The sequence below is a fragment of the Ictidomys tridecemlineatus genome, chromosome 8, assembly GCF_052094955.1.
Source record: "Ictidomys tridecemlineatus isolate mIctTri1 chromosome 8, mIctTri1.hap1, whole genome shotgun sequence".
Taxonomy (NCBI): Eukaryota; Metazoa; Chordata; class Mammalia; order Rodentia; family Sciuridae; genus Ictidomys; species Ictidomys tridecemlineatus.
Window position 1 is genome coordinate 44956545 of NC_135484.1, and position 13764 is coordinate 44970308.

The following is a 13764-nucleotide window of genomic DNA, read 5'->3' on the forward strand; positions in this document are numbered from 1 at the left end:
GAATTAATCCTCTGAGTGGGATTAACTGAATGGTAATTGGAGTGGTAGAGTATGGCTGAAGGAGGTGGAAATTGGGGTATGGCTTTGTTGTATATATTTGTACCTGGCAAGTAGAGATCTCTCTCTCTCTTTGCTTGCTGGTCATCATATAAGCTGCTTCCCTATGCCATATTTTGCCACCATGTTGGTCAGCCTCACCTTGAGTCCTGAGGAATGGAGCCTGCTATCTATGGACTGAGAGCTCTAAATCATGAGCCCCCAAATAAACATTTCCTCCTTTACACTTGTTCTGGTCAGGTACTTTTGTCACAGTGGTGAAAAGTCTGACTAAAATAGCTATTCTGGGCCTCTTATGCCTCCAAATGTATTTCATGACTGCCTTTTCTATTTCTATGAAGAACATCATTGAAATTTTTATGGGAATTGCACTGAATCTGTATAGTGCTTTTGGTAGTATGGCCATATTGACAATATTAATTCTGCTTATCCGAGAATATGGAAGATCTTTCCATCTTCTAAGATATTCGATTTCTTTCTTTAATGTTCTGCAGTTTTCATTATAGAGATCTCTCACCTCTTATTAGATTGATTCCCAGGTTTTTTTTTTCCTCTCTCTTTTTTTTGAGGGTATCATGATTGGGATAGTTTCCCTAATTTCTCTTTGGCAGATTTATCATTGGTGTATAGGGATGAAATTTATTTATGAGTGTTAATCTTATATCCTGCTACTTTGCTGAATTCATTTATGAGTTCTAGAAGTTTGGGGTGGAGTTTTTTTGGGTATTCTAAATATAGGATTGTGTCACTAGAAAGTAGGGATGTTTGAGCTATTTTTTTTCCCTATTTGTATCCCTTTAATTTCTTTCACCTAATGGCTTTGGCTAGAGTTGAATAGAAGTGGTAAAAGAGGTCATCCCTCTATTATTCCAGATTTTAACGAGAATGATTTAAATTTTTCTCCATTTAGAATGATATTGGCCTTCAGTTTAGCTATATAGCTTTTATAATGTTGAGGTTTGTTCCTACCATCCCTAGTTTTTCTCATGTGTTGAACTTGATACTATATTTTGTAAAATGCTTTTTCTGCATCTATTGAGATAGTCATGTGACTCATGTCTTTAAGTATATTGATGTAGTGAATTATATTTATTGATTTTTCGTATGTTGAACAAACCTTGTTTTACTAGGATGAAACCCACTTGATCATGGTGCACTATCTTTATAATATGTTTCTATGTTATTTGCCTGTATTTTATTAAGAACTTTTGCATTTATGTTCATTAGGGATATTTATCTGAAGTTTTCTTTCCTTGAGTATTTTTGGTTTTGGTATCAGGGTGATACTAGAATAAGTTTGGAAGGGTTCCCTCCTTTTCTATTTCATGGAATAATTTGAGGTGTATTGGTGTTTATTCTTTGAAAGTCTGGTAGAACTTGGCTGGGAATCCATCTGGACCTGTGCTTTTCTTTCTTGGTAGGCTTTTGATGGCATCTTCAATTTCATTGCTTGAAACTGATCTGTTTAAATTTTCTGTGTCCTCCTGTTTCAATTTGTGTAGGTCATGTGTCTCTAGAAATTTGTCAATGCCTTTGTGATTTTTTAATTTTATCAGAGTATAGATTTTTAAAGTAGTTTCTGCTTATTTTCAATATTTCAATAGTGTCTGTAGTAATATTTCCTTTTTCATTGTGAATTCTAGTAATTTGAGTTTTCTTTCTTTTTCATTCTTAGATTGGCTCTTAGTTTTATTGATTTTATTTTATTATTTTCAAAAAAACAACTTTTTTCATTTAAAAAAATTTTTTGTTTCAATTTCATTGATTTTGGATCTGATTTTAATTATTTTCTGTCTTCTACTTCTTGTAGTGTTGATTTCTTTTTCTTTTTCTAGGGCTTTGAGATATATTAATAGCTTATTTATTTGGTTACTTTCTATTCTTTTAAATAATGTGTTCAGTGCAATGAACTCTCCTCTCAGAACTGTCTTTGTAGTGTCCCAGATATTTTGATAAGGTGTGTCATGATTCTCATTTACCTCTAAATAATTTTGAATTACATTCCTGACTTCTGCTACTATCCATTAGTCATTCAATAGTGTATTATTTCATTCCCAGGTGTAATAGAGTAGCTTCTATTTTTTAATTTTATCATTGATTTCTAATTTCATTCCATTATGATCTCATAGAATGCAAAGTATTATCTCTATTTTTTTGTTGTTTCCAAGAGTAGCTTTGTGGTGTACGATATGGTCTGTTTTACAAAATGATTCATGTGCTGCTGAGAAATATATTTAGTCACTGATAGATGAAATATTCTATATGTGTCTGTTAAGTCTAAATTATAAATTATATTTCTTACAATTCTATAGCTTCTTTATTTCTATAGCTTATTTACTTAGTTTTTATTTGGAGGGATAAAAACTAAATTAATTTTAGTTATGGTGAAAGAGGTGTTAAAGTCACCCAGTATTATTGTGTTGTGGTCTATTTGATTCTTGAAATTGAGAAGGGTCTGTTTGATGTACATTGATGGTCCATTGTTTGGGACATAAATATTTATGATTGTTATATCTTGTTGATGTATAATTCCCTTAAGCAATATAAAATTACCTTCTTTGTCATCTTTTGATTAACATTGGCTTGAAGTCCACTTTATCTGTTATGAGGATAGAAACCCATGATTGTTTATGAGATTCATGAGAATGATGTTTTTTCCCATCCTGTTATAACCCTTCAGTCTGTTAATATCTTTGTATATAAGATGAGTCCCTTGGAGACAGCACATTGTTTGGTCTTTTTTTTTAATCCAACCTGCCAGTCTATGTCTTTTGATTAATGAGTTTAGGCCATTTACATTCAATGTTCTTATTGAGAAATGATTTTTACTCCCTGAAATCTTGACTTATTTCTGGTTTTTAATTTGAATTAGTTTCTCCTTTGATGTGTCATCTTCTAGTGTAGTTCCTCCCTTTTCTGGTTTTCTCTTTTATTTTTCATTTTTCTGCAGGAAATATTTTATTGAGTATGTTTTGTAGAATAGGCTTTCTATTTGTGAATTCTTTTGACTTTTGTTTATCATGGAAGGTTTTTATTTCATTGTCAATTCTGAAGCTTAATGTTGCTGGGGATAGTATTCTTGACTGACAGTCATTTTCTTTCAGAGCTTGGTATATATTATTCCAAGACCTCATAGTTTTTAGGGTCTGGTTTGCAAAATCAGCTGAGATCAAGATTAATTTCCCTCTAAATGTTACTTCTTGTTTTTCACTGGCAGCCTTTAAAATCCTATCCTTATTTTGTATGTTAGGCATTTTCATAATAAGGTGACTTGGTGTGGGTTTGTTGTAATTTTGTATATTTGGGGTCCTCTAAGCCTTCTGAATTTGATTTTCCATTTCATTCTTAAGATTTGGAAATTTTTCTGATATTATTTCAATGAAAAGGTTGTGCATTTGTTTAGTTTATATGCCTGAGCCTTCATCTACTTCAATAAATCTTATATTTTGTCTTTTCATGCTATCTCATATTTCTTGAAAGTTCTGTTCATGGTCTCTTGACATCTTTTCTCCATGGTCAACTTCATATTCATGATTATATATTTTGTCTTCATTGCCTGAAACTCTGTCTTCTTAGTGTTCTAGTCTAATAGTGATGTTTTCCATTGACTTTTAAAAAAAATATATATATTTTTAGTTGCTGATGGACCTTTATTTTTATTTATTTATATGGGGTGCTGAGAATCGAACCCAGTGTCTCACACATGCCAGGCAAGTGTGCTACAGCCCCAACCCCTCCATTGACTTTCAATTTAGTTTATTGATTCCTTCATTTCAAGGATATTTGTTTGATTTTTTTTTTTAGAATCTCTCTTTACTGAAGTGATTTTTCATTTCCTGTATTTTCTCTCCAATTTCACTCCTTATGTCCACCTTTCTGTCACAGATCTATTTAACTGTACATTCTGAACTCTTTTTCTGACATTTCTTCCACTGTAGTGGTGATGGATTCTGTTATTGAAGTTTGTTTTGTTTGGGTCTATTTTTTCTCTTGCTTTTTTATTTTGTTTGTGGATCTACCAATCTAACAGTATGGATCTGAGGTAGCAGAGTTTTTGCCCTATGGATGTAGAGTGTCCCTGAAGGTTTCCAATACCTCACAGCTGAGGGGGAGACAAATAATAACAACCAATGCAAACAATGTACAACATTAAACCAGATAGATGGTTTCTGCTATGATATCTATGATGTTAGTGGCCAATGGTCACAATATACAGAAATGAAGTGATCAGTTATTACCCATATTAAAAATGATACATTTGCAAAAGGGTTTACAATTTCAAATGATGAATAGGGAAAGAATAAAAGACATGTATTTTATGATGATTTTGAAGGAGGAGGAAAGAAAATAGAAGTAAAAAAATTAAAGGTAGAGTGAAAGAGAGCATAATAGAGATTGGCTGTTAGCAGAAGAAAAGAGAGAAAGAGAATCAAGGGAAGTAGATAAGTGAGAGAAAAAAATACATAAGATTTTTTTAAAAATTAAAATAAAGGTCTGGGGATGTGGCTCAAGTGGTAGTGCACTTGCCTGGCATGCGTGCAGCCCGGGTTTGATCCTTAGCACCATATACAAACAAAGATGTTGTGTCTGCCGAAAACTAAAAAATAAATATTAAAAATTCTCTTTTTCTCTTTTAAAAAAAATTAAAAGTAAAAATATAAATAAAATAAAAGTAAAAGGATACAAAACAATACTAAAATATACTGACTTAACATTCCAGCCCTGAAATACTGAGCCATGAAAATGAAGTGACTGCAACAAATGCTAGAAATGAGGGGAAAAAAAGAGACAAATATGTATATGTATAAATGTCCATGAACCATCAGGTCATATTTGAACAGAAAAAAAGGGGGGAAAAAAAGGTCTCCATGTAAAATTAAAGAATTGTTTCCACTGGAGTTCAAAAAATTCTTGGCCTCCATTCAGCAGGTTAGGTGGGATGGGCTGGAATGTGAAGTGGCTCCACCCTCAGGGTTGATAGAGTGTGAGTAGAGATCCAGTAGGTGGAGTTCCTGGAGGCAAGGTTTAGGCCTAAGGCTCCAGATTCTTTGTTGAATGGCAACTGGTCTGAAGATTTTAATTCAGTACACCTCCAGGGCCCAGGAGTTGCTAGTCCATGCTGGGGTTCCACTCATGTGGTGGAGGAGCCAATCAATCCTTAGTGCCCTCCATTACCCAGAGACCCTGCATTTCCTGGTTCTCAGGTTCAGTCTCCAAATTCAATCACTCCTGCCCTTTTAAATTCCTACTGGATGGGTCTCTCCCATTTAGTCCTGTGAGCCACCAAACTCAAGGGGGAACAGGGGCCTGAGTGAGTTTCCACAACTTGTGTAAATCCCTCTTCACATTTCTCCTGTTCACTTAGGTACTCTCTGTGTCTTGTAGTGAGGGTTTGCAAGGAATTGACTCCCCTAGTTGCAGGCCTCTGCACCATGGCTACAAAATTACTCTTCCTCTGTCTTCTGCAGGTTACCATGAGATATGTAGCTTCTTTTCTGCACAAGGATATTGTGTAGCACATCATTCAGGTTAATTCAGCAGTATCTTTGATCTTTGATCTCTTCATATCCAGACAAACCATAAGACCCTTAAAAATTCAGATTCCTTTAATTCCTTTATCTCTCCACTCTGCTCACGGAGGGACTGCTTTGGTGGATGCCGGTGGCAGTGGCAATGGCGATGGGGATTTCTTCCTTATTTTATTGTATCCAATGTCCTAAGTCCCCAATCTGTTTGAATGTCTAGTATTAATTCCCAGTAAAGACACCCTCCCCTGTTTTTTTCACCCACCCTGCTGAGAAGCTGTCTATCTACTTTCTTGGTTTTATGTCATGGAGAAGCCAGGAAAGTGACATCCTCTATTCTGCCATCTTGAAACCCTATATATCAAGAGATCTTTTTATTAAATATAAATAACTAAAGAAAACACTGTTAAGTTTTTCTTTCTTTTAGCAATTAAAAGAGCAGGGCTGTGAGGGATTTATAGGAATAAAATGCATTGAATCCTTAATGCCACGTTCTACCTCAAAACTCTCCACATATTAAAGTTCTAGAACTTCACTTTACACTCAAATTAGTTTTTAAGCAAAGAAATCTGAAAGATTCCCATTCTTTTCATTCCTAGATGAACTTTGATTTATACTTGGAAGGAAAATTTTTTTAGTCTGAAGTCTATTAAAAATTAATTGGTTTTGTGCTCAGACTAATTAGTCTTAAATGGTAAACGGGCATAAGGGATATAATTAGTAGGGTTTCCTTTTGTATTTTCCTTTTCCCCTTTTATTGTTTTCATGCTGTCTGTAATAAGGTCAATGTTGAAGTTTCCTCCAGCTTAATAATGATAATGATGATTATGAGTTTCTTAAAGTGCATGACTTAATTAAAAGATGAGTTCTAGGGTTTGCTTCTCATGGGTCAATTTCCTCCACACTGACTGCTCCCATCTCTTATTGAGTTCCCTGCCTTTGCAAGTGCCATCATTGTTCTCTCTGTCTCCTTTGCCCATCAGCTAGTTTAGGAAGCTGCCTTCTATTTTCTGTGCATCTGGTTGTGCCTAGAATGAAGATTTGAAACAGTAGCAATTCTGGCCCAAGGAATTGGGGTTGGGTGGATGGGTCTGTAAGATGAAAGTGTGCTGTGGTGGGATACTGTGGGATTCCCTGGCCTCAGTGCCTCAGATTGTTCTAACAGTGTTAGATACAAAGACTGGGCATTCTTGAAGGAAAAGGATAGAAAAAAAAATGGATTTTAGATTCTCATTTCTCTATTCTGGAGGCTAGGAGAGGTAACATCTCAGGAGCCTGCTTTTACTTTTAGAAACCTTTTATTTTTAGTCCTAAAGTAGTTTTTACTTCAGGGCTAACTTTAGGTAAAATGCTTAAGTGGTCATCCAATTTTTGGAAATATCTTCCATTAAGACACAATGTCATATACGACCAGTGGAACTCCATATCATGCACAACTGCAAAAATGGGATTCTAATTAGAATAAGTTATGCTCCATGTATGTATTATAACATGTTACAATACACTCTACTGTCATGTGCATCTAAAAAAAACAAATTAAAAAAACAAAACACAATGTCTTTTAAACATTATTATTTTAGAAGTAAGTATACTTCTTAAAAGAGCAACCACTTAAATACTTTAGGTTTTTAGGACTTTAGGTTTCTGAAAAACCTCTAGACTTGGAAGTGTCATGGAAAAATGCCCTGAATGACAGCAACAACATGATGATAATAGTAACAAAAGTCCTTTAAGAATTCAGAAGTAAATATTTAGAAGAGAGAGAGAGAAAAAAAAAAAGCCAAATTATATCTTGACATTATTATTTTTATTCTCTTATTATAATAAGTAAAAGGCATTTGGTGATATATCCCCTTCCATTTTTAAATCACAGCAAAGTAATGCAAAGAAAAAGAATGTCAAGCACCCTACCTTTGCATTTCAACCACCAAGGTCCTAGCCTAAAATAAAAATTTAATTTGAGACTAATATAGCAGGAACAAATTGCACAGCAGAAACTAAATTTAATTTCTGGTTTTCACTTCTGTTCCTGTTGGCTGGGACCTTTTGAGTTTCAAAAGTCAGTTATCTAATACTTTTGTCTTTTGCATTCTGTAGCATAATCCCTTTCCCAAGGCACGAGGATGAGATGCATTGGGTCAAAGGAACTTAACTGGGGACAGTGCTTCATAGATTGATGTCAAAACATATTTCATCAGAGAAACAATGATAGCCCTGGTGATGCTCAGTGCATCTTGGCTAATTTCAAGGTTCAGCTTATGTACTGTGATACACTCTGACCACACTTGCAGTAAAATTTGATGGCAGAAGTGTATGCTTGAGTAAGAATTTTCTTGCATGGCACATTCATAGGTCCTGAATGTTGACGTGACCCTCCTCTAGCCTAATAGTAAAATGGTAGTGGATCCATGTTTGGGGCTCTTTTTGATGACTCTACAATTTCACTTCCCTCGAATTATATGATATTGTCAAAAGAGCAACTGAGTTTGACTACACAGGTACTGTATATTTTCAATAAATATAACTTCAGAACTGATAAATATATCTGATGATATCAAATTATTTCCATTCGTAACTTAATGTGAAGATCATTCCAATGAAGAAGGATCAGAACATGGAGAACATTTGAACAACTTCTGTCATAATGCTACCTGAGTCCATCTATGAACCCAGGTCATTGTTTCAGAATGTGATCTCTTAATTACAGAGATTATCTTATGGGAAATTTGATTTATTGTAGGGGATTAAACAGCAGTTTCAGTCCTGTTTTGGGGATAAAATTTTATTGTTTGTAGCTAAGATTTTGTTCAAAGATACTTTGGAGGAATTTTCTTGACCTGAGCTTTTTGGGTATTTAGGGTATCCTATTTTAACATGAGATGAATTGGCAGGATTGTGAATTCTCTTTTTTTTTTTAAATGCTAGAATAGACTGTTTTTAAAATTATTGTTTTAAAAATTTTTTTGAGTCTGTAATATGTGTTCAGAGTACAAAATTCAGACATTACAAATGGGTAGTCAGGAAATAATTTTTTTTTCTTTCTCCCTTGAGAAGACAACTGTGGTTGCCTCTGACTATGACCCTCCCATCCATGTGGTTTACTATACAGGCAATCCTCATTTTGCTTGGTAGCGCAGGACCATAAAAATAACTATGTAATCTGAAAACGTGCAAAGTGATCTTAATAATGACTGGGAAAAATTACACTTGTTTCTTACCCTCCTGTTCTCATCCTGCAACTTAATCCAAGGAGATCTTCTTTTTTATGCTTTTACAAATTGTCAAATTTCTTTCTAAGTTAAGATCAATATTAGATATTTTATCTTCTGTGTTTTCAGATATTCCGAAATATCTCCAAGAGATTTATTAATGTGGTTTTTTTTTTTTTTTGCCAGCATGACTTCCTCTGGGATATATTTTTCATCACAATGTCTTTCTTCATTTATGTCTGTAATTTACCCTCACTTATTTCCTTCGGCTGCAGGTCTAAAGTCTCAAATGCAGCAATATCGTTATTCTTATGGTGCTATCATTTGTATCTTAATTTTCCCCAAAGCCCATGGGTTCAAAGTTTGTTCTCCAGAGAAGTGCTGTAGGAGGTGGTGGAGTCTTTAAATGGTTGGGCTTAGTGGAAAGTCATTGGGAGGGTACCCTCAAGAGGAAAAATGGGACCCCAGCCCCTTCCTCTTTTTCATTTACTCCTTGTCTATGAGGTAAGCAGCTTTGCTCCACCACATGCTCCTGCCATGATGTCTGCCACCCCACCAAGAGACTAAAAGCAGTGGTCCACTTGATCATGGACTGGAACCTCCAAGACTGTAGGCCAAAATAAACTTTCCTCTTCATCAGTTGATTATCTCAGGTATTTATTATAATAACAGAAAGTTAACACACATGGTCAATGATTGATAATTCTCTAATTTTGTTTACATTTGATTCAAATTCCATTTTTTTTCACTCTGCTGTATTTAATCTTTTTTTTGAAAATTCATTTTTTTCAATTACCTATTTTTCAAAATTTCATTTTGAAAAATGTCATATGGATTTACCACTGAGGGGCAAAGAGACAACACAACTACATGCCTTGCTGCATGTGCATAAAGGGAATATCAGGTGTGCAATGACCTTTCACTGATAGACGGATATAAGTAATTCTGCAGCTAATGTACTTGAACACATTTCACCCCACACAAATGCAAATTTATGTGCTGGTTAAATCCCCAAAACCAGCACAAATGCAAACCAGCATAAATGAAAAATCTTGAACTTGGAAGGATATTTCTTTTTCCCATCTCACCAATAAAGTTAGAACAAAGAAATGAGATAAAAGAATGCATGTAAGTTTTCAGTGGATCATATTTGGTGCTCCATTTTGTCAATGAAGTAAAAGTTACAAATGTTGCTTGTGCTAAAAGGGCAATAGGCACCAATAATCCAACACAGTGGCACTTGCCTGTAATCCCAGTGGTTTAGGAGGTTGAGGCAAGAGGATTTCAAGTTCAAAGCCAGCCTCAGCAACTTAGTGAAGCCCTAAGCAACTTAGCAAGGCCTTATCTCAAAATAAAAAATGAATGCTGGGGATATAGTTCAGTGGTTAATGCCCCTGAGTTCAATCTCTTGTACCAAAACAAACAAACAAACAAAAAACACACCAAAAGAACATAGTGAAGAAGAAAATAAATTAAAAAATTTTTTAGTTGTTGATGGACATTTATTTTACTCATTTATTTATAAGTGGTGTTGAGAATCGAACCCAGTGTCTCACACATGCTAGGCAAGTGCTCTATCACTGAGCCACAAGCCCAACCCCAAGAAGATAAATTTTATTGGAATGATAAAATTTTTTGTTATGCAAGATACCTTTTCTCTGATTTAAAAGCGTATTTTGTAGAAAGATGGTCAGATTCCTCCAACCAAGATATTGAGTATATATCTTATATATATAAGATATATATATATATATATATATATATATATATATATATAATCTCCTTATATTCCTGAAAATGCAAAAAATGAACAAAGAGTAGGTGAACAATAGAGAATTTTATCAAGAAAATAAGTTTTATGGGGTCAGTTGGGGTTGGTTTCTATTTAGGTTTATGTTGCATACAATCTGTCAGCATTTAGTGAAGATGTTTGGCTCAAAAAAAAAAACCTCATGCATGGGTTACAATGAGAACCTCATACCCCTAAAACAAGGTTAATTATATTTGCTAGAATTTATTTAATAAAACAAAGACATTTATTTGACACTTCAGATTATCATTAAAAAAGAACATTATCACAAAAATATCTGGTCTTGAAGAATTCCCACTCCACAATCTAAAAAAATAGCCATCCAGGATCCCTTCTGCACCTTGTAGATGTCAAATTCTTTGTTTTAGAATTTGACTTAACTTTATCTTGATGCCAGGCTAACTGAAATTCTGCATATTACTTCCTCTTCAGGGCAGCTACACTTGTACATATCTGAGGTCTCTCTGGTGGCTGGTTTCTGTCTCAATAGGCCTGATAAGAGTGTTTTAGTTAATATGTAGTAAAGTTCTGCAAGTGTTCTAACAAACTTCCTTGTCTATAACTCACCCTCAGAGAATTCGTCTATTAATTTCAACTTTGTTTGCTCTTTAATTTTAAAACAAGTATTTGGTTTCGAGGTGTTCTGTTTTCCCTTTCTCTTGCAATACTTGGCTTAGATGCTTCTATTTTTTTAAAAAATAATTATTAAAATAGTGTTACTGTTTGCTAAAGCTGAGGTGGCCAAAACCCAATTTCCTGCATAACTGAACCAACCTCAGAGAAGTAAAGTGGTAGATGATCCATGGGAGCCTTCTACTTTCAGACTGTGCAAGTGTCACAAGCTTGCCAACACGCAATTTACGTTTTCTGCTTTGTTTACTTTCCATGAGAAGCGCTAAGGTCTAACCTTTTAGTTGGTGAGTGACTTTCATTATAGGAGTAAAAGGAAGCTAAGTCATGAAATAACTGTTATGTGATTGTTACAAGCTATCTAGGATTCAAAGGTCTCAACTATAAGGTCGAAATATTATTTCAAAAAGGCAAAGATACTCGATCGTTGTAAAACAACAACAACAAAAAATCCACTAGCCATTCTTTCAATTGAAGTGATGAAGCCTAAAGAATTCATATAGCAAAATGGAGAAAATCAGAAGACCAGCCATCTAAAAATTCTCTACTGGTGAAGTGATGAAGAACATTCACTGGCTTATCCTGAAATTTGTCAATTTTGTGACTCTTGGCTGCATATGGATTTCTGTGGTGCAGTGTACAGTTTTAAACAGCTGCCTGAAGTCGTGTGTATCCAGCCTGGTAAGTTTCAACAATCACAGATTTGTCTTTACAGGGACGGGAATATGAATTCCACTTGTTACAATTGATAGAACAGTTTTCTTTTTATGAGAACTTTTCTCATGAGAAGTGGTAACAAGGAAAGGTAGGGTTTTTTTTTCCCCCCCTCCCTGAACTAAGTCAGGAGTGTTCATGATTGTAGAAGATAAGTCAGGTAATTTTGTTTCTTTGTCTTCTGGTTATAGATTTTAGGGGGGAGTGGTAGTGTGGGGATTGGGAAAAGGAGGCTTAAGTAGATGCTTAATTTTGCATACTTTAAAAATATTTCATTTAATTGATCACAATATGATTCATATTTGTCTTAAATATGAAGGAGTTTGGCCACAGTGTAAATCTTCTAATTCTGCAGTAACAGTAATATTTGTATCATGGGTGGATCACAGTACAGGGAACCGGATGACAGAAGCAGATGCAGATGCCATGTAAAACACTTCACTTCAAAAGAAAAAAATTATTTGTAAATTCTCTTATTTCTGGCTGTGCATAAGTAATTTTTAATTAATGAATTTTTTCATATAGAAATTTGTTTTCTTATTTCTTGTTTTTTACACCTTCTATACTTTCTGCATATGTTGTATCATATTTTTCACTTGCAATTTAGTTGTGCCTTAAACAATCATGGGATCATCTTTAAAAATCAAGTATTTGCTGGCTAAAGAAAAATGTACTTTCCTATCTAAAGACCAAGGAAATAATATGAGAGCTTACATATGACACATTGTCACATATTTAAAAATAATGAAGTACCAAATATGTTCATCACTATTATGCTAACATTAGAGATAGAAATCAGTGGCAGATTAAAAAAGAAACTCGCGTTACACACTTTTAGTTTGATTTAAATTATAGTTTAAAATACTACTTAAGCTTACTATAGATAATAGCATTTTAAAAATAGATTCATGTTTTATAGAAATCTTTGCTGAAGATCTCATTGCCTTTAATGTTGAATATTGACTTCAGTTTTTTATAATGGTAATCCAAACTTAAAAATGGAAGCCTGGCTGGGCTGGGGATGTAGCTCAGTGATACAGCGTTTCACTAGCAGGTACAAGGTCCTAGCTTTGATTCTAGTACTGCAAAACAACAATAAACAACAACAAAAACAAAGAAAACACCAGAAGCATGGAACTATTAATTGTTTTATCTCTAAAATGATTTTCTGGTTATAATAAGATTATGTATATGTTGTAAAATATTTTTAAGGTAAAGAAATGGAGAAGGGGGAAGAACCATATAATCACACTACTATTAACTTCTAATTATATTTTCTTTTAGTGTTTTCTCCCAAATATATCCTCAAATATATATTTACATACAATTCTACACCCAGTTGTGCACCAGGCCTTTTCATTTCACATTGTATTATGAGTTTCTCCCTAAACCCTGAGTATCACTCTAATTTGTTAATTTCCCTGCTATTGGATCGAATTGTGATTCTTTAGCACTGCGGGCTCCATATTTGGTTTGGATTAGTTGTATTTATTCTTGTCTTTCTGTGTGGGCTGCTTGGGTCAGGTTTTGGCTATGAGAGTGGACAGCTTGTTCCTTTATTGAGCTGCCTTCCGCTCCCCACCTACAGGAATGGCACAGCTGATGAGGTGGGGGACAGCAGGAGAGACACAGCCTGCCAATTTGACCAGAGACTGTGATAAGAATAATCTGATCAGGGCCGCCCACCCAGGACTTGGAGGGGTGAATGTGAGCATAGCCCTGGATCAGGGCAGAGGCTGTGTGGCTTATTATGTCCTGGGCCATCCTCTTAACATGGATGTTTGCTGTAAGATCATCCTTGATTTCACTGAGTGATTCT

The 13764-nt window shown here is 34.6% G+C and overlaps 1 protein-coding gene across 3 annotated transcripts in view; it reads left to right on the forward strand.

Annotated features, from left to right (window-relative positions):
• The first annotated feature begins 11244 nt into the window (after positions 1-11244).
• Ros1 (ROS proto-oncogene 1, receptor tyrosine kinase) overlaps positions 11245-13764 on the forward strand; it is a 125297-nt gene continuing 122777 nt past the window's right edge. For all 3 annotated transcript variants that reach the window (XM_078019335.1, XM_078019336.1, XM_078019337.1), the window contains exon 1: positions 11245-11912. In XM_078019335.1, coding sequence (XP_077875461.1) covers positions 11790-11912 — 123 coding nt within the window. In that variant the 5' untranslated portion in view covers positions 11245-11789. The remainder of the gene's footprint in view (positions 11913-13764) is intronic.